Here is a 20,917-nt window from a genome sequence, read left to right on the forward strand (position 1 = left end):
CCCGGGTAAGCCAGAAATGGAGAGCTCCCCAAATTTGAAGTGTAATAGTAATAATAGATATACAGATAATGTTTGGACAAGTCCTAACTTCTAACTTCTCTAAATCCAGTTCTCAGAGGAGGTGAGTGGATGGGTAAGAATCCAGTCATGTGTTATCTTCAAGAGGAAACTATTTACTTAATGTATCTTTAGAAAAGAAAGAATTGAGTGGATGTTTACTTTTGGAGGCTAACAGCTCAAGGGTAGTGTCTGCAGACTCAGATTGGTTTGTAGAGGAACAGAGAAACTATACAAGGCAAGGTTTTCTTTTTGTTTTTTGTTTGTTTTTTTTGTAAACCTAGAAAAATATGGAGATCTCCATCCAAAACAGGAGATGGGGAAAGCTAAGGGAAGTATTGAACAGGTGGCAAATATCCAGGGATAGAGTCATATGTTGTCCTCAACTTGAGGAACTTAATATACAGCAATCATAATATTTTGTCTGAAAGGCAGATACACAGAAAAAACGTAATTCTTTGCATTGGCACAAATTCAAGTGTTTGAACCAGGTAGATGCAAGGTAACTTGGAAAAGGGCTAGCTTTACAGACTTCAAAAACCTCATCGTCAGACTGGTTCAGAGGATGGACTTCCTCACACAGGATAAATTCTAAAGTGGATGAATGTGGATTTAAATTCAGTTCCATTACTTAATACATCAGTGACTGTCAAACATGTACCACATGCGTCTGAAGAAGTGGGTATTCACCCACGAAAGCTTATGCTCCAATACATCTGTTAGTCTATAAGGTGCCACAGGACTCTGTTGCTTTTTACAGATCCAGACTAACACGGCTACCCCTCTGATACTTGGTACTAAGTAAGTGCATCTGGACTCTTTGTTGGTACTGGTGGTGTCTGTTCCTCTTAAGATGGAAAATCTTGCTATGCAAAAACTGGAATCAAGATCTTGAGTCTTTTGATACCTAATGGGCAGAATGCCCTGAGGACTTACACAGGGGTAGCTATGTTAACTTTAAAACTTCAGAGCTATGCGGAGGGTCTGTTAGACACTATTGTGAACCTTTTTTGGCTGCAGTAGAGGACCATTTAATTGACATGTTTCAGCTTGTTAGGCATATAGCAGCACCGTAGCAGACAGCATGTTCCATTTGGGAAGAAAGATTCTCTCCGAGGCCCTAGAGATGCTGCTATGACAAGTCTACAGCTCTAACCAGTTAAGGATAGGCCCCAGGGTGTTGCTATGTAACTGAATACTGTGATGGGTGCATATGATTAATTTACATGCCCAGTATATTCATAAGCAGAATGGGATGGCTTGTAATGACAACTGTTGTTTGGGCAGGTGGGCCCCACAAGAAGTCTTAAGTGTTGAGTGAGCTAGGAAAGGGGAAGTTCACCTGATTTATCATAAGTTTCTGGAATGATTAACCTCCCAGTGGATTTGAGGAAGGCTTCAAATACTCCATCACCTAGTGTCATATTTCTAGGAATTTAAAAATAGATATTTGATGATGGGAGGGACAGATCCTCTCAAGCAAAGGTGCTAGACAGTAGTTGAACAAATGAGAATCCTTCAGTGTTCACACAATACAAAAACTAAGTTCACATTACCAAGGTATAAGCAGGCTGGCATTCTTCCCAGTGTGTTATACTAGTAAAATAATGGCATGAGCAGCATTTTCAAAAGCACCTGAGGAATACACTGTCAGGGGAGCCGTTTCTCTGAAGGAAAGTTGGAAAAAGGATGTAGAACCTCCGTGACCATGTTACACTGAAATCAGAATAAGAAACACGGGAACGAAAAGAGTCCCATTAATGATGGTTTATCCACATGCCATCTAACGGTATAGTTCCTACATTGTATGCAAGTGTACATAGGAACTATATAATCCCCTAAAGCTAGATATTTGCTTCCTGGTTGTCCTGGCACCACAGACCGCACTGCGCCCCGGAAGCGGCCAGCAGCAGGTCCGGCTCCTAGGCAGAGGTGCGTGGTTCTCGTCCGCAGATACCGCCACCCTAGCTCCACTGGGAGTGCGGAGCTAGTGCATGGGGTGGGAGCAGCATGCGGAGCCCCACCTCCCCTTTCCCCCACCCCCCCAGGAGCCAGACTGGTTGCTGGCCACTTCGGGGCGCAGCGTGGTGTCAGAACAGGTAGGAATTAGCCTGCCTTAGCTGGGCAGCACTGACAACGGGACTTTTAACGGCCCGGTTGGCATGCTGACTTGAGCCGCCGCGACCCAGTACTGGGTCGCAACCCACAGTTTGAAAACCACTGATCTAGAAGATCACAGCTCAATATGCATCCTTGCATCAGATTTGATGAGCTTTTCCTAGTTTCCTTAAAGGTTCCTAGCCCTGAGCTAATGAATCTCCGTATAGTTTAAAATATGACTAAGAGGATACATATAATGGACACTTGCAAGACAAATGGATGAGCTGTAGTCACCATAGATTCACTAAGAAAAATTTGCTTGATAACCAAGATAGTTTCCTTAATACAATTACATGCTGGCAGGAAAAAACATAATGCAGAGGCGAGACTGCATCTGTATTTTAATAGTGTTTTTGATATGGAATCTCATGAGAATTTGAGAGCAGGACACAGTGTCTGTGTAGAATTCTGTAGTGTGGATGCACATCGGACTATTGGGTCTACAAACTGAAATAAACAGGAATAGCACGGGTAAGAGGGAATAGGGATAACATCAGATTGGAAGTCTCAGCTGGGGCTCCACAAATGTCACTATTAAGACAGTACCACGTACTAAAGATATCTAGAGGAAGTAAATTGTACATTAATCCAATTCAAAGATGGTAATAAACTAGAGGTAATCAGATGCAGTTAGTGGTAGATAGTTGAAAAGATTAGAAAAACTGAGTCTCCAGTCATTCAGGGTCCAAAGATGCAATTTTACTGCTTTATGCTTTCATGTTTGCATACATGAAGTGAGAAACAACGATTGGTGTATTAATTTAAATACCTTATTCACTTTGTGTGCTTTTTGTATTTTCTTGGGCAGGGAAAAAACTAAAACTTCAGTATGTGGCTTTTTAAAAGATTGTGTTGGGAAATGTCTGAGGTAGCTATACACCCCCTTTGCTTTATCTCATTTTTATAAAGCAATACATAAATAACTTAATTTTTGTATTTACTAGCATATAGTACTGTAATTGACCATAGCTGCTTTTATCACACAGTAAAAAATATTGCTCCCTGGGGGGAAAAAATGTAAATGGATCAAAAATTATTCATGTTGTCTTAATGGAAATGCCAAGTTGCATGCAGATCAAAATTTGAGATTTTTTTCAATTGCGTTATACAAAAATCTAGTATTTATATCTTAATCAATAGGAGTCTTCCTTTTGAAGTCTTCCCTGCCACATCTTCCTTCCAGGAACAGTATCCAACTGGTCACCTGGATACCTGATCACAAATACCAAAATATACTTTACAGAGTCATTTGGGCCCCTAGTCAGCAAGGTATGTGCCAACATTTAAACATGCGAGTAATCCCTTTGAGTTTAAACCTTTTATTTAAAAATGAACTGAATTAGGGTGTGGGAGTTTGAAATAAGTATGTCTTACCCTGTTTCTCAGCAAATAAACTATAAAGTTACATGTTCAGGCAGAAAGATTTGTCTAGCTTTAAATCCTTTCCATGTGTATTTTTCTTTGTCAACGGGATGAAATTTCATTTTTCATCTGACTTGAAACTGAGAAACAACAATCCAAATGAGGAATGCTTTGAGAAAAGTTGCTGTGAAATTGAATTTTGATTTCTACTGTCCTGGTAATCAGTAGATAATCTGTCCCCATTTTCGCTTCCTCTATCCCTGCTTATTTTGGAAAATGAATCTTTTTTTTTTTTTTTTTTTTTAACACTTTTGTGTATACTATAGATAAAGTATATTTCCCCCTTCCCTTCTTTTCCCCAGTCTGGAAAATATTTGCTTTTGGATGCTACATCATGTTTTTTTCAAACTAAATGGAAATTTGGGTCTTGCTGAAAGAGCAACCAGCTGTTTTCTCCTCTGATAATAAGTAGGAGGAAGTGTTGCGATCACACCCAAAGTGCACTGCTTTAAGTGCATGTGTTGTTTAAGATATTTTAGTTGAATTTTCAGCCCCGCAAACCAATAATGAATATAAATATAAGTATACCTCTAATGGAAGGGGAAAGTAATACTGAATAGCACCACAGGATGTCACTCAAACAGTTGTGTAATAAAATGAAGTGGACAAAACACAATTTGTAATTTCTTATGAGAACCCAAATTAACAGTAAAATGAACAAATTCCTAATGTACACTGTACCATATGTTTCATAGTAGATGACACTAAAATGAGTTTACAATTTATTTTAAAATTATAAAAATAAACCTTGTTTTCAGATATACAGCTGGCTAAATTAGTCTGAAATAATATACATTTTAAAACATGAGCAAATTTTTTTGGGAGCAACTTATGACTTCAATACTGTGTATACGTAGTACATAACTGAATCACAGTACTAATGCAGATTTCCACGTCAAAACAAAGGGTTTTTGCCCTTAAATGTTGTGATGATTCACTAAGTGTCAACATAATTCCCTAAAACAAAACAAAACGGTCATTAAAGAACACTTGAGTTAAATATGTTTGCTATCAATTTTTTTTCAAATTGCAGTTTTGATGTGGTTCACAGAAGTTAACTTCTAATTCTGGCTGTATGGAAGAAAGCATTAGGAGTAACTAGGCTTTTAGGAGTTTGACAGTCAACTTTTGTATGACTTCATGTATCTAGTAATACTTGATGTACCTGTTATCTTCTGGCTTAAAATTTCAGACAGAGCAGTAGTTTTGTCTGGCAATGTGTTAATACTGAGTTCTGCTTAGTTCTGTTTTGGGATGCCGCACCAAAAGTCAAACTTCTTGAGCATAACTAAAAGGCCATGTTAGGTATTTAGTTATCCTTGGAATTTGATTTCAGGTGGCCTCTGCATAAATCCTTGGTAACTTTGATTACATTTCTTTTGAAATATACAGTATCTAGAAGCCTTTCAGAAGGAAAACAATCAATTTGTGATTATCAAGACTGATTCTAGATCATTCTCACTCCTCATTGCGGCATCAAGCTGTAAGTTCCATTTCTGTTAGGCACTGATGGGGAATAAGATAAGAGATTGCCTTCATGAACAGGGTCCTGGAAACGTCTAGATGGTAGTTCTTATTCTTGTTTATATTACAATAGCACCCAGAGGACCAGTTGGGGTCTTGGCCTCATTGTATCATACACGGTACAAACACATAAGTCTGTTTCTGAAGGAGACAAATCTTAAAAAGCATGTGCTTAAAAGCTGCAGCTCACAAAGATAGACAATTGTACAAGAAAGTGAGGAGGAATCGTGGCCCCTCCACTTTGAGAAATTTTTGAACTTTGGATCAAATGTCCTATGACTACGTTTTTAGTCATGGGTATTTTTAGTAAAAGTCATGGACAGGTCACGGGCAGTAAACAAAAATTCATGACCCTGTGACCTGTCCATGACTTACTATATTGTATACCCGTAATAAATACTTGGGCCGGGGGGCTGCTGGTGCTCTGGGGGAGTGCCACAGGTGCTGGGGCAGGGTGGCCCGGGACCCCCGCTAGTGTGTGTGTGGGGCACAGCCCAGGATCTCCGCTGGTGCTGGGGGGCGGGGTGGGGAGCAGCGTGGGGCCCAGTAACCCCGCTGGTGCTGGGGAGGGTTGGCGGGGCTGGCAGGCTCCCTACCTGGCTCTGCGCAGTGCCCCAGAAGCAGCCGGCATGTCCCTGCAGCTCCTAGGGGGAAGGAAGGTCAGGGGGCCCCCGCCACAAGCTCTGGCTCTGCAATCCCCATTGGCCAGGAACCACAGCCAATGGGACCTGCGTGGGTGGTGCCTGCAGGCAGGGGCAGCCCGCAGAGCCCCCTTGCCTCTCTGCCTAGGAGCTGCAGGGATATGCTGGCTGCTTTTGGGGAGCCCCCCGAGGTAAGCGCCGCCCGGCACCCCTGCCCCAGCCCTGAGCCCCCCCCACTCAAACTGCTGCTAGGGTGTGGGGGTGCGGTGGCCTGAGACTGCCCCAGCAGTGGCTGGTGCAACTGGGCCAGGCAACCCCGGAGCCACCCACATCGGCTGCTGCAGAAGTCACAGAAAACTACGGAATCCGTGACCTCTGTGAAAGACATGCTGCCTTACCTGTAAGTATGCTAAAAGAGGGTGTGCCGAAACACATTTCTACTGAAGAGATAAGTGTGTCATGAAAGGGAGTGAAAACAGAGGCACCTCAGGGTGAACTCATTTCTTTCAATTTAACCTAAGCCACCCTCACTCCTCTTTTAACCACCTAGCTATAAAACCAAACCTCTAAGCCCATAAGCAATAAAGATTTGGGAAGGTCTTAGGGCCCTATTTTCTATATTATGATGATATAAAGTTAATGCTTAGTTTAGCACTTAAATCCCATTTTGATAGGAGACACAGCAACACCAGAGGGAAGGGTCCATATTCTGAGTTATGGTCTATCTATATGAACACACCAAAAATCATTCAGTGTAAGTCAAAAAGCAATTTTGTAGTGATAGGGACAGGAGACTGTCAATCTAATGTAAATTTAGGACTGCTACTATCTTGCTTAGGTTAATCCTTTTCATCCATGAAACTAGCAGGTCTGACCATCTTTAAAGCCTAGTTTAACTGAACCGACTGGAGACTAACTTCCCCTGGATAACTGGAGAATAGTTTGGAATTCCGGGTACTAAACTTTCAGCGACTAGACAATGTTGAGGAAAGAACATGGGCAAATGTGAGGGGCAGATGTATCAGGAACAGGGTTTAGATTTTTCTGAAATATATTTACAGATTAATTACCATAAGTCAGCATAGTCTGTGCAATGGGGAGGAGGACATGCTTTGGGATCAACATAGAAAGGCTATATCAGGGGTCGGCAACCTTTTAGAACTGGTGTGCCGAGTCTTCATTTATTCATTCTCATTTAAGGTTTCGCGTGCCAGTAATACATTTTAACATTTTTAGAAGGTCTCTTTCTATCAGTCTAAAATATATAACTAAACTATTGTATGTAAAGTAAATAAGGGTTTTCAAAATGTTTAAGAAGCTTCATTTAAAATTAAATTAAAATGCAGAGCCCATGGACTGGTGGCCAGGACCTGGGCAGTGTGAGTGCCACTGAAAATCAGCTCGCATGCCGCCTTCGGCACACGTGCCATAGGTTGCCTACCCCTGGGCTATATCCTTCAGAGAAGGGACTTTCTACTTTTGATTTAAAAAACAATAATAATTCTGGTAACATCTAGCCGCCCCAATCAGCCTCTGCATCCTATTATGCTAGGAATGCCAAGAACCAAAAAGCATAAAAGGGATGAGGGGGTAGGGAAAGGACTGAGACTTGGTCAAAAATGAAAATAGTATTTAGAGTTTTAAAGGTAACTTAGCCCTTCTGGTACATAGATAGTTAGAAATCACTGGAAACGTTAAGGTATACTTGTGTATTGAATTAAAGCAGTGTCAAAAAAGCTATACTGTAGTTCTAGAATATTTTTGTGTGTAGTTTCTTATGTGGATTTTAAAACTTTTGAATTTCTCTTTTCTTAGACAAAAGTCATCAGTTTGTGTTCCATATTCTTCCTACTTGTGGTGTAACAGAAAGCTGGCACTAGGCATAAGCAGACGAAGCAATTGCTTAGGGCCTCGAGCAGCTCCAGAGGGCACCCTATTAATTATTAGTAAGAGGTAGGGGTGTGTTCCCGTTTGGGGTCTCCAATGGGGTAGCACCGGTATAACAGCAAGTTGACTGAGGTAAAGGTTAAGTGTGTTGCACAGGGAGTTACTAATGCAGCTTAGTTTCCAGTAATGAGGAATGTGTCTCTCTAACTTCTTTGGTTACTAGGCTAAAAGTTACCTTGAGTTGACACAGCTGTGCAGTCATCTGTACGTTCCTTTGATACTGGGAAGTGGACATGAATCATATGAATGTTTGTCAAATTTCATGAACTGAAGAAAGCATTGCTTCAGAATAATTAATGAAGACAAAAATGTGAGGCTTGTGTTAGGCTTTTTTAGGGGGTTTGATTAAGGAACTGAAGTATTTGAATTTTCTAATTTCTGAGGTGGTGCAAATACCACTGCATTGTACAGCAACTGATAAAATGGAAGGCTGTAAAGTAATTGCCATGTATCATTGTTTGTTGAAGTCAGCTGATAAGACACATTCTTGGAGGGAAATGACCTTTGAGATTTATATAGAATCTTTTAAAAATTAAAACAGTGAAGGGCGTGGGTATCTTGTTATATCACAAGAATTTTTTTTTAATTAGACTTCAGTATTGGTTGGTGTATGTAGGCTAAGTTAGCGGAGTGCTGATTTCTTTTCTAAACTTGAGAGAATGGAGCAAGGCTCACTACTGGCTAAAATTAGTGAGGCTTCCTGCAATATTAGATCTGTCCTTGAAATGGCAGGGAGCCTCCAAGTTACTCTGAAACCAGAGCCTAGTGTAGAGGAAAGAGAGCTTGCCAATGCAGCTGCTGATCAATATGAGCAAAATCTCACTGTGTAAGTATCTAATGCTTGCTAATCTTTTCCTTCCACTCTCAATTTCAATGCAAACGTAAAATGCAGTCTAACTAGATAAGCAGTTTCAAACTTATATTGGCTTACTTGGTTTTTCTTAATTTTAACAGTTAATACAAAAACACCATTTCCAGATAACATAATCAAATACCATATATGTTTTGAAGTTTCTGAAGAATGAAGCAGCACCACATTGAAAAAAGAAACTTGGGGAGTACGAAGTCTTCATCTTTAGTTTCTATGGAATTTATGAATTGGCTTGCATCTTCTTTCTGTTTGCATGCTAGAATATTTTCATTTTGGTGTGTGTCCAGAGCACTTCTACTTCTAGAGGATACTGTTATGTTACACAGCAATACAGAAGTTTGCAGTGGAGGCAGCAGTGCATGAGAATACTATCAGACTCTGATCAGCTAAATTGTGAATGATGTAGCCCCCCTACAAATACTGTTCATGCTATCATCCCTAGGTTTGACCCAGCCATTCCTGTCTACTATATCTGGATTCTCCAAGCCCAAATCTCACATTTGTGTCCCCAGAACTTGCAGTCCTACTTTCTTTGCTTGTTGTGTAATAATTTTGATGCATCCTAAAAAGAATTCTGGGGCTTGTTATTGGTGCATCAAATGCACAAGTATGAATATAGCCACTTAATTTTGGGGGACATTTAATGGTGCTGCAGTGAGTCAGACAACTGGAAAATACAGCTAAATAGCAGAAAAACTTTTTTTACAGTATGTTTTCTTTTTCATTAGAATAAGCATGTTGGTAAATGTGAGAGACTCCAGTTTGTTCAAAGTTGTTGTGTGAATGCTTAAATCTGTATTAGGCTTGTTGATTTTTCATAGTAAATCATTTTTCATGAAACACTTAAATCAGGGGTTCTCAAACTTTTGTATTGGTGACCCCTTTCACACAGCAAGCCTCTGAATGCGACACCCCCCCCATAAATTAAAAACACTTCTTAAAAATATTTAACACTATTGTAAATGCTGGAGTCTGGGTTAGAGGCTGACAGCTCGCGACCCCCCCCCCATGTAATAACTTTGCAACCCCCAGTTTGAGAACCCCTGACTTAAATTCTCTGAAAAGTAATGACTTCATGTGGAAGCTGACAAAAATTAATCTCCTGCTAGTACTGTTTTTGTCTCCTGGCTCCTTAAAGATCCAGGCTCTTATTTCTGTGGAGATTTTCTGACTAGTGTACTGTTTTTTTGGTTTTAAGAACAAACTTGCAAAAGGCATTTCTCTGACTAAATGGGTCATAGTAACTACTGTTGTTGAGTTAAAGCATTAAAGTGAATCTCCCTTGCCAGAAATGGGTAAAACGATATCTAAGGCCTTGTCTACATACCAAGTTTTGTCGCCAAAAACTGACTTTTGTCGACCAAACTGCGTGTGCGTATACACTGTGGTGTGACTTTTGTTGGAAAAAATGCCCAGTTTTGGTGACTAATACATTCACCCCAATGAGAGACTTGCATCTTTTTCCTCTACATTTTTCTCAACGAAGTGCCAGTGTAGACACCACACTTGATTTCATCATTTTAATTGGCCTCCAGCAGGTGTCCCACAATGCCCATCATGACCACTCTGGTTAGCTGTTTGAACTCCACTACCCTGCATGTAAATGACCATCCTTCCCACCCTCCTTAGAAGCCCCGGGAATTTTTGAAATTCCATTTCCTGTTTGCTTGGCGGCGTGGAGGGGTCTCATTGTATTTTCCAAGGTGACCATGGCGGATTATCGCAGCAAACACTCTTCTGCTTGGAGTACTGCAGAGCTGTTGGATCTGATCAGTATATAGGGAGAGGAGGTTGTGCAGTCCCAGCTGCGCTTGAGCCATACAAATTGAGATACCTACAGGCACATTTCTCGAGGTTTGTGCGAAAAGGGCTATGATCGGGACACACTGCAGTGCAGAGCGAAGATAACAGTGCTGAGGCAGGTGTACCATAAGGTGATTGAGGCAAACCGTCGCTCTGGTGTTTCACCTAAGACCTGCCAGTTTTATAAGAAGCTGGATGCTATCCTCTGTGGCGACCCCACCTCCATTGCTAAGAGGCCTGTGGATGCTTCAGAGGGAATGAAGGCAGCGCAAAGAGAACTTAACCCGGAGGATGAAATTATTGATCAAGAGGTGGAGTTAGAGGAGGATGTGCATCTCCTGGTAGGGTTGCCCAGTGGGGCAGGCAGCCAGGAACTGTTCTCCACTCCAGAGGGGTCTAGCCAGTCTCAGCAGTTGCTCTCTGGGGAGCAAGAAGCAGGAGGTGAGATGCCTGGTAAGTGGCTGTGGCTTGTGTAGTGCAGAGGTGGATTCAGAGTATAGAAATGTGAGAGGCTGGCTGTGTTTCTGTGAAGTGGACATTTCCCTGTGTAGCTAATCAGTGCGGTGGAACAGGGTGTTGATGCCTGTCGAGATCTCACGGGAATCCTCCAGAGAGGTCTCCAGGAAAGTTTCCTGGAGGTACTCAGTAATCCACTGCCAAAGGTTCCATGGCAGAGCAGCTTTGAAACTTTCCTGCGACGTTTGGCAATCACTTGTGCAGGGACCAAAGCAGCACATAGGCGAGCAGCATAGGGAGCAGGGCAGAAGCCACAAGATGTACCCTCATTTCCCTGCTTATCTTTAGCAGTGAGATGTTGGCTAGAATGACCACTGCCTGTAGAAAAGTGTGGCAGAATTTTAGATATTTTTCCATAGATTGCACCACAACCCTTGCAGAGAGTGTGTGCTCTTTTCCCCCCATGTGGAGTGCCCCCCCCCCTCAACATTCACCAGGCTTTGGCTGTTCACGGAGATGTGTGCCTGGCTAGGGTCAGTTTGAAAGTGATTGCAATGTTGCAAAAGGTGTATTTAACTGAAATGTTACAAGGCTGTGTGTGAATTTAACAATCCTGCTTCAGTGCATTGTCCCCTGTGCTTCACCAGATGTGACTTTCAGGAACACCCCACGCACCCCTGCCAAGTGTCTCTGCCAGATAAGAAAGCGCCCAAGACGCAGCGAAGAAGACATGTTCTTCTTCAAGTGCTTGTTCATGTAAATTCCAATCAGGTGTGCCTGCGCTGCATGCACGACAGCCGGAAGATTTCCCCCTAGCAGTATCCATAGGGTCGGCCTGGGCAACCCCGGGAGTTGCGCCCTCATGGTGCCCAAAATAGGGCCCTGCCGGCCTAGCACCCCCTTAGTTCCTTCTTACCACCTGTGATGGCTAGCTGGAACTCCCCGTTGCTCTTGCCTCGGCAAGCACATGTTCTTCGCAGTGCCCTTTTTAGTGTTTATAGTAGTAGTGCAGTTCTTATTTGTATAGTTAACGTAAATAGTTTCATGTTTCCTTTGGGGGGCTTTTCCCGCCGCGTCCCCCCCATGTTTCTGTGGCACCGGGCCATGTCTCTGTCCCCGGGCTTTAAGACTATGGCAGGTCTATGCCCAGAAGTGACCCGCACACTTCAAGCTTGAAGTGTCTCAGTGAGGGTAACTTTAGAGAGTGTTGTAAAATCTGCAGAGGGTTCTGCCCTAGAACCTTAAAGGACAGAGATCAGCGCCTCCAGATTTTGCTCATGGAGGCAGCAGTTTGGCCTCAGTCAGAACCTGGCGCAGGGGAGCAAGCCCCAAGCACCACTTCCTTGGTTCACAGTGCGCCAGCACTCTCAGCGCATGAGCCAGTGCCAAGGAAGGACTCCTCTAGAGACCCTTGGCACTGCCATGGCGCCACACACAGAACCCAGACCTCTGTGAAGCACTGCTTTCAATCCCTGGTGCCCCAGAAAAAGCATGGGCATTGGTGGTCTCGGAGTCCTTCGGCCACCGCTCACACATTTGGCTCTGGGGATTTCTCTGGTGACCCAGGTGGCCTGCATACCGGTGTTGGTTCCCACGCCTATGGTGCCAACTGCAGTGCTGGAGGTCCTCACTCTCGGGACCCGAGAGGGGTCGAGGGCATAGAGCAGGCTCCTGTACCGCTCAACCTCCCATCTTCCTCCTCTCCGGATGAGGCGGTGGCTGGCACATCAACAGCCCCAGCCCTGGAGGACACCAGGGTCTTACAGCAGCTGCTGAGACGGGTGGCCCAGATCCTCAATATTGAAACAGAGGAGGTGGTGGTGGAGACCGACCCAATGGTTGCTATCCTTTCCTCTCCCGGGCCATCCCGTGTTGTGCTGCTGCTGATCAAAACCATTAGTGAAGCCACTAAGACACTGGGGCAGACCCCGTCTTCGTTGCCGCCCACCATGAAAATGTCTGAGTGGAGATACTTTGTCCCCCTCAAGGGAGTATGAACAGCTATATATGTGCCCTCTGCTGGACTCCCTGGTAGTGGATGTGGCCAACCCGCGTGAGCCTCAGGGGTTCTCCCTGAAAAGTCGAGAGGCCAAAAAGTTGGACCTTTTTGGGAGAAAGGTTTACTCGACAGGGGGGTTGCAACTCAGTATACATGTGGGGCCTTGGCAAAGCTTACTGAACTCCTGCCCCTGGACTCTCTCACAGAATTTTCCATGCTAGTAGAGGAGGGTAATCTAATTTCCTGTGTGTGTCTGCAAGAAACTTGGACACAGCAGATGTGGCTTCCTGCACCATGGTGACTGGGGTGGCCATGAGGTGGAGTTCCTGACTGCAGGTCTCTGGCCCTCCCGTATGAGGTCCAGCTAACCATCCAGGACCTCCTCTTTGAGGGTCAGACTTTATTTTCAGAAAAGACTGACTCTTGCCTCCACAGCCTCAAGGACTCTAGGGCCACTCTAAAGTCCCTTGGCCTTCATACCCCTGTCAACCAGCAGAGACATTTTAGACTACAGTCCCTGCCAAGGAGTTAGCAGCCTCAGAATAGGCAGGAGGGTTCATGCAGGAGACGCTAGAAAGAGACCTCATCCTTCCTTTGGCCTGGCCTCTGGCCAGTCTAAACCATCCTCAGGCCAAAAACAGGCCTTTTGAAGGTGCACATGAGGATGGCGCACCAATGCAAAGACTTGATCCGTCCCACCTTACCTTTTCGTCCCATCTATCCCCTTTCTATTCTGCATGGGCCCATATCACATCGGACTGTTGGGTGCTCCGCACGGTATCCAATTCTCTGCCCTCCCGCTCTACCACCCCCCTTCTTCGTCCCTCTTCAGGGACCCTTTTCACAAGCAACTCCTTGTACAGGAGGTACACGCTCCTATCGCTGGGGACAGTGGAAGAGGTTCCTCAGGAGCAGAAAGGCAAGGGCTTTTATTCCCGGTATTTCCTAATACTGAAAGCCAAAGGTGTGCTCAGGCCCATCCTAGACCTGCAAAGGCTTGACAAGTTCATGCGGAAACTCAAGTTCCGCATAGTCTCTTTAGGCTCCATCATCCCTTCCTTGGATCCAGGGGACTGGTACACCTCCCTCGACTTGAAGGCCGCATGCTTTCATATAGCAATCACAGCCCCACAGAAGGTACCTCAGGCTTGTGATCAGCCACAGCTATTACCAGTTCATAGTCCTCCTGTTTGGCCTCTCAGCAGTGCCGCGTGTGTTTACCAAGCATATGGCAGTCATGACCGCCTTTCTGCACAGGTGGCAGGCACAGGTGTTTCTGTATCTCGACGACTGGCTGATCAAGGGCTGCTCCAGGGCTCAAGTGGAATAACAAGTCGACTTCATAAGAACGACTTTTGGTTAACTGAACCTTCTCGTGAACGTGGGGAAATCAATGCTATCCCCCGTTCAGTGTCCCCAGTTCAGTGGATAGAATTTATAGGGGTGGTACTGGTCTTGATGTAGGCCAGGACATACCTCCCTGCTGCATGCCGCACCCTTCCTGCACCCCGACCCCCTGCCCTGAGCCCCCCGCCGCTTCTTGCACCCCTGCCCTGAGCCCCCCGCCGCACCCTGCCCCTGACCCCCTGCTGCACCCCTCACCTCTCCTGCACCCCACACTCAAACTCCCTTCCCTGAGCCCCCGCCACACCCCTCCTGCACTCTCTGGGGGCAGGGAGTGGGCGGAGTTGGGGTGGGGATTTCAGGGAAGGGGTTGGAATGGGTGCAGGGCAGGAGCGGGGCCGCATGGAAGGGGTGCAGTGGGGGTGGGGCCTAGGGCAGGGGGGGAGAGGGAGATGTCAGTACTGCGGCCCTCGGGCTTGAGAACCCTGGTTTATGCCCTTCTCTGAAGTGGGACCCCATGGTTCAACTACACAAGACAAGTGCTGAGCCTCAGTAATCTTAAGAATACCCTTTCCCAGAGCTCCATCTTTGTGGGCACTCTGGTTTATAATTTATCCCTGCAGGGGGAAGCATGATAGTTTAAACAAATACAGACTCTGTAGAAAGATTTCTGAAACAATCAGTTTACTTGAGACTGCACAAAAGATAGATGTGTGCAAAATAAGAAACACCTGCGCATAATTCCCTGCCTCAGTTTCCTCATCACTCTTCAGAGTTTTTTGGGATTTGGGTCAATGTCTTTTCAGGGTTCCAAGTCCCCTTTTCTGGTCTGCAATCCACCAGTTATGGCTGCTCCTTCAAATCATGGAGTCTCCTCCCTGATCCCTGCAGCTACCTTTCTTCAGCCAACAATCAAAAAGCTCCCTCTCCTTATGTAACGTGCCACTTTGTGTTCCCCTTTGTCGAACCTCTCAGTTTATGTGGTTTTAAAGGGCTGTACTTATACTTCTGTTTCTTTGTTCCTCTTTTGTGAATTTTCTACTCCACGTCTCTGGAAGAGAAAGGAGAGACCTGCTTTCACCTCGGTTGTAGCTACCCCTTTGTTCTGCCAGGGCCTGACGTATTCACTTCTTGATAATCCTTAGTAACGGTCTCATTCAGAGGCATGCAGTGTAGTTGTAGCCATGTTGATGCCAGGATATTAACGAGACAAGATGGGTGAGGTAATATTTTTTTTTTATTAGACCAACTTCTGTTGGTGAGAGAGACCAGCTTTTGAGCCACAGGGAGCTCTTCTTCAAGGAGAGAAGTACTCCCTCCCTCACAACAAAATGCATACTGGAACAGATAGATTAGCATAAATAGTTAGCACCATTAGGTAGAATGGCCTGTTAACACCTCTGCAGTCAGGACAAACATGGGGGTCAGTGGGTTACAGATTGTTGTAATAAGTCAGAAATCCAGCATCTCTGTTCAGTCCATGATTTTTGGTGTCTAGCAGAGTAATGAATTTAAGCGCCCAGGCTCGTCTTTTGAAAGCTTTGTGCAGGTTTCCTTTGTGAAAAGTGTTCACTTACACGTGATAGGATGTTTTTGTGTTTTATCATTTTCCTGTGGGATTTCATTCAAGAGCATAGCGGTTGTCTGGTTTCATCCCATAGTTGTTGGTGGCATTTAATGCACTGGATGAGGTGTACCACATGTTGTGATAGGCATGTGTAGGATACATGGATCTTGAAAGGTGTTTTGTGGGGGATGTCGATCATTGTAGCAGTGGAGATATGTCTGCAGGTTTTGTACCTGTTCTGGCAGGGTGTGGTGCCACTTTGAGTTGGTGTATCTTGGTCTGTGGGGAGCCTGTTTGAAGGCCAGAAGTGGGTGTTTCTGAAAGATTTCTTTCAGGATATGGACCCTATCAAGTATGGGTTGTAGTTGTTTGATGATGCCCTGTATGGGTTCTGTTATGGGGTGCTAGGTGACAACTAAGAGTGTGTGTGGTCAAAGGGCATTTTGTTTCTGTATTGAAGCTGATTCTCTCGGGGTATTTGAACGGCCCATTCGTTCAGAAGTTGACGCTTGGGCACCTCTTGTGCTAAGGAGACACACAGGAGTTTCTCTGGAAAGAGGTTTACTCACTCAGTGTTACTTACTTGATATCAAGGAGTTAATTGAGTCACACATTTTCATAAAAACTTCTCATGTTTGTCATATTTTCTGAAGGGAAAATGGGTGTGTGTGGTGATGGAGGGGGACTGCAAATCAATGGAGTCTGGAAGGGTGGCGAATACTTGGTAATGGAGTAGGGAGCTGGTCTCCAGTTGAAATCCAGACTAGAGGGAAAATTTAGTCTGGCGTTTCTACAGTATTTTAAATTAGGTGGTCATTATAGATCCTAGAAGAGGAGGTATCAACATCAGACAACCAGATGTAGTGCTAATTAACATCCTTATTGGCAACTTTTGCAAAGAGGCTGGTGACTAATTTGAACTATCCTATCATCTTGAGTTGGGCCTATTAGTCAAGGGTGAGGCCCGCTGGCCGATTAGTGATGAGGAATCCTGTGCTTTTGCTAGAGTTCAACAAATATTTTGGCTAAAGAAGGTTTGATAGCTATGAAGAATGAATCTGTCATCTTTCAGAGTAATGGCTGGTACAATTTAAAAGGGATGGGGAACACTTTGCATTCTGTATTACTAAAATGCAGTAATAACATGTAACTAAAAACTCTTTCCCAAATTGGATGTGATGGTAACATACTAATCATCTTTCGGATCTTGATTTTGATTGTTACTTCTAGCATCATCTTTTGCTTTGTATAAGTGGCAGCTCATCTCAGAATGAATAGTTTGAGCAACAAATTTGTCCCATGTACTGACTTAACTATTTCTTCCTGCAAACCAGTTTTATAAGAACATAAAACGATGCTTTTGATTTACAGTATTGAATTTTCTAATCCTTTTTTTTTTCTTCCCTTCCACTGTAGGAATGAAGACCTAAAGCAAATGTTGGAAAGTAATAAAGATTCTGCTAAGTTGGATGCTATGAAAAGAATTGTTGGGGTACGTGAAATTCAAAACATTTTTTGTGTGTGGCCAATACATGTTGATGCTGGTTTCTCTGTGTGACTCCTTCACTACAGTATTTTAATATGTAAATGGTTTGAAAAGCTAGGGTGAAGTGCTATTTTCTTTAAATATCAAGATGGAAAATTTAAAATGGATACAAGTACACAAATATTTCAATGACAGATGTGTGTAATGTTTCTATAAATTTGTAGAGCTATGATATAAAAATGCAGGTATTGACTGTATTCTCCCTACTGTGTTAATGTCGCACAACTCCTATTTATGTCAAAGAAACACTCCAGTTATTTTTCTCAGACCTGCAGTCTGAAAAGCTGTAGGTGTTTCTTACTTGGAGTAAACTGAGAAATATTTGAAATGTTTTTAACTTTATTTTTGTAAATGATTATCAATCCATGATGTAATTTTTTCCTAAAATATAAATACTTTTTTAAATTGACATTTGAATTTTTTGAGTGTTAAACCTGAATTACAAAAGTTTAAAAACTAGTCTGTATACCTGTACGTGAGATTCCCAAAACTGCTGAGTATAAAAGAGGTTAGACCTTTTACAATGCTTTCTAAATGTCTACATTGGTATTTACAGTTGAGGGTAAGGTTGCCCAATTGGGGGAGAGGGGGGGAAATCACTTGTTCCTAGTCTAGATAAGGGCCCGGACTTCTGCATTTCCTCCTGATGGAGCGTTTGATCAAACACTGTATTGTGGAAATGCAGATGTACCCTCACCTTGATAAAGTGATGAACTGTAACATCTGATCTGAATCATGGAACTAGATAACCAGCTCTGGCAGAGATCTCTGGGAGTCCAAAAAAAAAAAAAAAAAAAAAAAAGCTAAGGTGGTTGTCAAGCTGCCTAAGGAGTAGTTAGAGAAGAGACCAGTTTCTAAGATGTAAAGTTTTTTTTTTATCTGTATCTGAGCCAGAGGAAGTCTATCTTGCTAGGCTTCACAAATAATCAGATGCAGTATATTATACAAAACTGCTAGTTTCTTTTGTTTTACTACCACTTGCTCTTTTTAAAAGAGAACTACTGTTTCAATTGGTAACTTCCTGCAATCCACCTCAAAAAAGTGAATCTCTATTCCCCCCAAAAATGGTGATTAAAGGTGCTAGAGTTTCTGAAGCCTCAGCCCTCAGGGCTGGTCTGTACTACCCGCCGGATCGGCAGGCAGCGATCGATCCAGCGGGGGTCGATTTATTGCATTTAGATTTTATCGCGTCTAGATAAATCGACTGCCGAGCACTCTCCCGTCGACTCCGGTACTCCACTGGAGCAAGAGGCGCAGGCGGAGTCAGCGGGGGAGCATCAGCGGTTGACTCACCGCAGTGAAGACATCGTGGTGAATAGATCTAAGTACGTCGACTTCAGCTACTTTAGTCACGTAGTTGAAGTTGCGTAACTTAGATCGATTTCCACCCCCCCAAGTGTAGACCAGGCCTCAGAGGCTCGGAATATCCGTCGTTTTCCATTGAGGCAAGTTGCAAAGAGCTTTATATAGGTGAACATAAGCTTTAAGGTCTAAACTGGAGGCAAGAGTTGGCAGAGGTGTAGGTGACAGTGGATGTTAAAATTATGTTGTCAAAGGCACTCTGAGCACAGGAAGTCTTGTTCTGACTTTTTTGGCACTTCAGAAAGAGAGTAGTAAAACTAAGTTTACTTTCAATTAGTAAAAAAAAAAAAGAAAATAGAAATTTGATTGAATAGGGTGTTCATATCACAAGTGATGGTTTTTTATCTTCCTAATAAACATTAATGCAGTAAAAATAACTTTGAGAATCATAGAGGTTTACAAGATTACAAAGAATTGCTATTTAGGAAAATTTAGATGTATATGGCAACTAATATCTATAATTGCGTTCTGTAAAAACACATCTTAATATTTCTTTTAAAAATCTGTCTGAACCCCAGACAATCAATGTAACTTTGCAGCTTCAATCATAATCTTCCTGCTATCTTTATATTTGTCACCCCAAGGAAAAACTTTTGGAGAACAGTTGAAGCTTGCAGTGTCCTGAAAGTGGCCTGAGCCTAGATTTGGAGCTAGCAAACAAGTTCAAGTGCCTAGTACCCCTCTTGGAGAAACTTCTACTACCTGCCCCCTTACTACCATTTTAAACAAAAAATTAAAAAAAAAAAATCCCCAAACCTGCTGCATCACATGTACAGCATTTGTCTTGAGCAGAAACTTGCACAGGACAACATACAGGCATGGAGCTCCATCCTGCATTCCTTGCAACATATTCAACTCCTGGTGCCTTCAGTAGGAGCTTTGGGTATACAAGGCATACAGGATTTGAGCTCCTAATGGCTATGCATAGCAGCTAAATTGGTGTGATTAGACCTTAGTCCTGGAAAGCCCCATTATATTCTTTTGAGCTAATGATCCATGAACTAAAGAGGATTTACACTCATCATTATGACTTAATGAGTCAAAATACATTCTTTTAAAAGACACTAAATGCATATCTACATGGTACACTGGAGCTACTATGGCTGGTCAGTTAAATAATGCAAGTTACATATATATTTTCTTGATAGGCTGTAACTATGTGGTAACAATTCAAAACTAGATAATCAACCATATCTTTTGAACACTCCTGTCATAGCAAGTTGTTTGATGTCATAGTAGTACTAATACTTAGCTCTTGTATAGTGCTTTTCATCAGTAGATCTTGCCTCTTTAATGACCAGATGGGAACAGAATTTATTTCTTGTCTGGTCATTTGTCATTAGAACCACAGCCCTGACAGCCTACTCACCTTGTGAGGAGGACCCCTTTATATGGGCTCTTCTAGCTAAGAAACAGGACAAAGGAGGTTGCAGAAACCCACCCTTCACTGTCTCTTAGCAACTGAACATGCTTTAACCTCTCCGGGATGTTCTGTTTTAAATTCCTAGTCTTAAACAACAGGGTTGTAGTAAAATAAAATTTAAGACGAGAGAGAATTGGATTAAAATAAAATGGTATGCGTGGCATCTAGCGTTCAACTCTGCAAAAGTTGGCTATATCTAGGGCTATACCAAATTCACAGCCATGAAAAACACATCACAGATGGTGAAATCCGATCTCTGCCCGTGAAATCTGGTCTTTTGTGTGCTTTTACCTTATACTATACCAATTTTATGGGGGAGACCAGAGTTTCTCAAATTGGGGGTCTCGACCCAAAAAGGAGTTGCAGAGGGAGTCACAAGGTTCTTTTAGGGGGGGGATCGTGGTATTGCCATCCTTACTTTTGTGCTGCCTTCCGAGCTGGGTGGCTAGAGAGAGGCGGCTGTTGGCTGGGCATCCAGCTCTGAAGGCAGCGCCCAGCCAGCAGCAGCGCAGAAGTAAGGGTGGCAATGTCATACTATACCATCTTACTTCTGCACTGCTGCCTTCAGAGCTAGGTGGCTGCTGACTGAAGGCCCAGCTCTGCAGGCAGCAGTGCAGAAGTAAGGATGGCAATATCATACCATGCCATCCTTACTTCTGCGCTGCTGCAAGCGGCAGCACTGCCTTCAGAACTGGGTGGCCAGAGAGCAGAGGCTGCTAGCCGGAAGCCCAGCTCTAGGCAGAGCCGCCCCCAGCAGCAGCGCAGAAGTAAGGGTAATAGTATCACAACTCTCCC

At 43.5% G+C, this 20,917-nt stretch overlaps 1 protein-coding gene across 11 annotated transcripts in view; it reads left to right on the forward strand.

Annotated features, from left to right (window-relative positions):
* Window positions 1-20,917, forward strand: part of AP3B1 (adaptor related protein complex 3 subunit beta 1) — a 580,418-nt gene that overhangs the window by 315,113 nt on the left and 244,388 nt on the right. For 5 of the 11 annotated variants that reach the window (XM_065550060.1, XM_005288300.4, XM_065550057.1 and 2 more), the window contains exon 2: window positions 17,208-17,283. In XM_065550060.1, the coding sequence (XP_065406132.1) occupies window positions 17,227-17,283 (57 nt within the window). In that variant the 5' untranslated portion in view covers window positions 17,208-17,226. Of the gene's footprint in view, window positions 1-3,357; window positions 3,487-8,383; window positions 8,578-17,207; window positions 17,284-20,917 lie in introns of those variants that run through there. The other 6 variants (XM_065550061.1, XM_065550065.1, XM_065550059.1 and 3 more) reach the window with 5 other exon arrangements.

This window comes from Chrysemys picta, chromosome 6 (assembly GCF_011386835.1).
Source record: "Chrysemys picta bellii isolate R12L10 chromosome 6, ASM1138683v2, whole genome shotgun sequence".
Taxonomy (NCBI): Eukaryota; Metazoa; Chordata; order Testudines; family Emydidae; genus Chrysemys; species Chrysemys picta.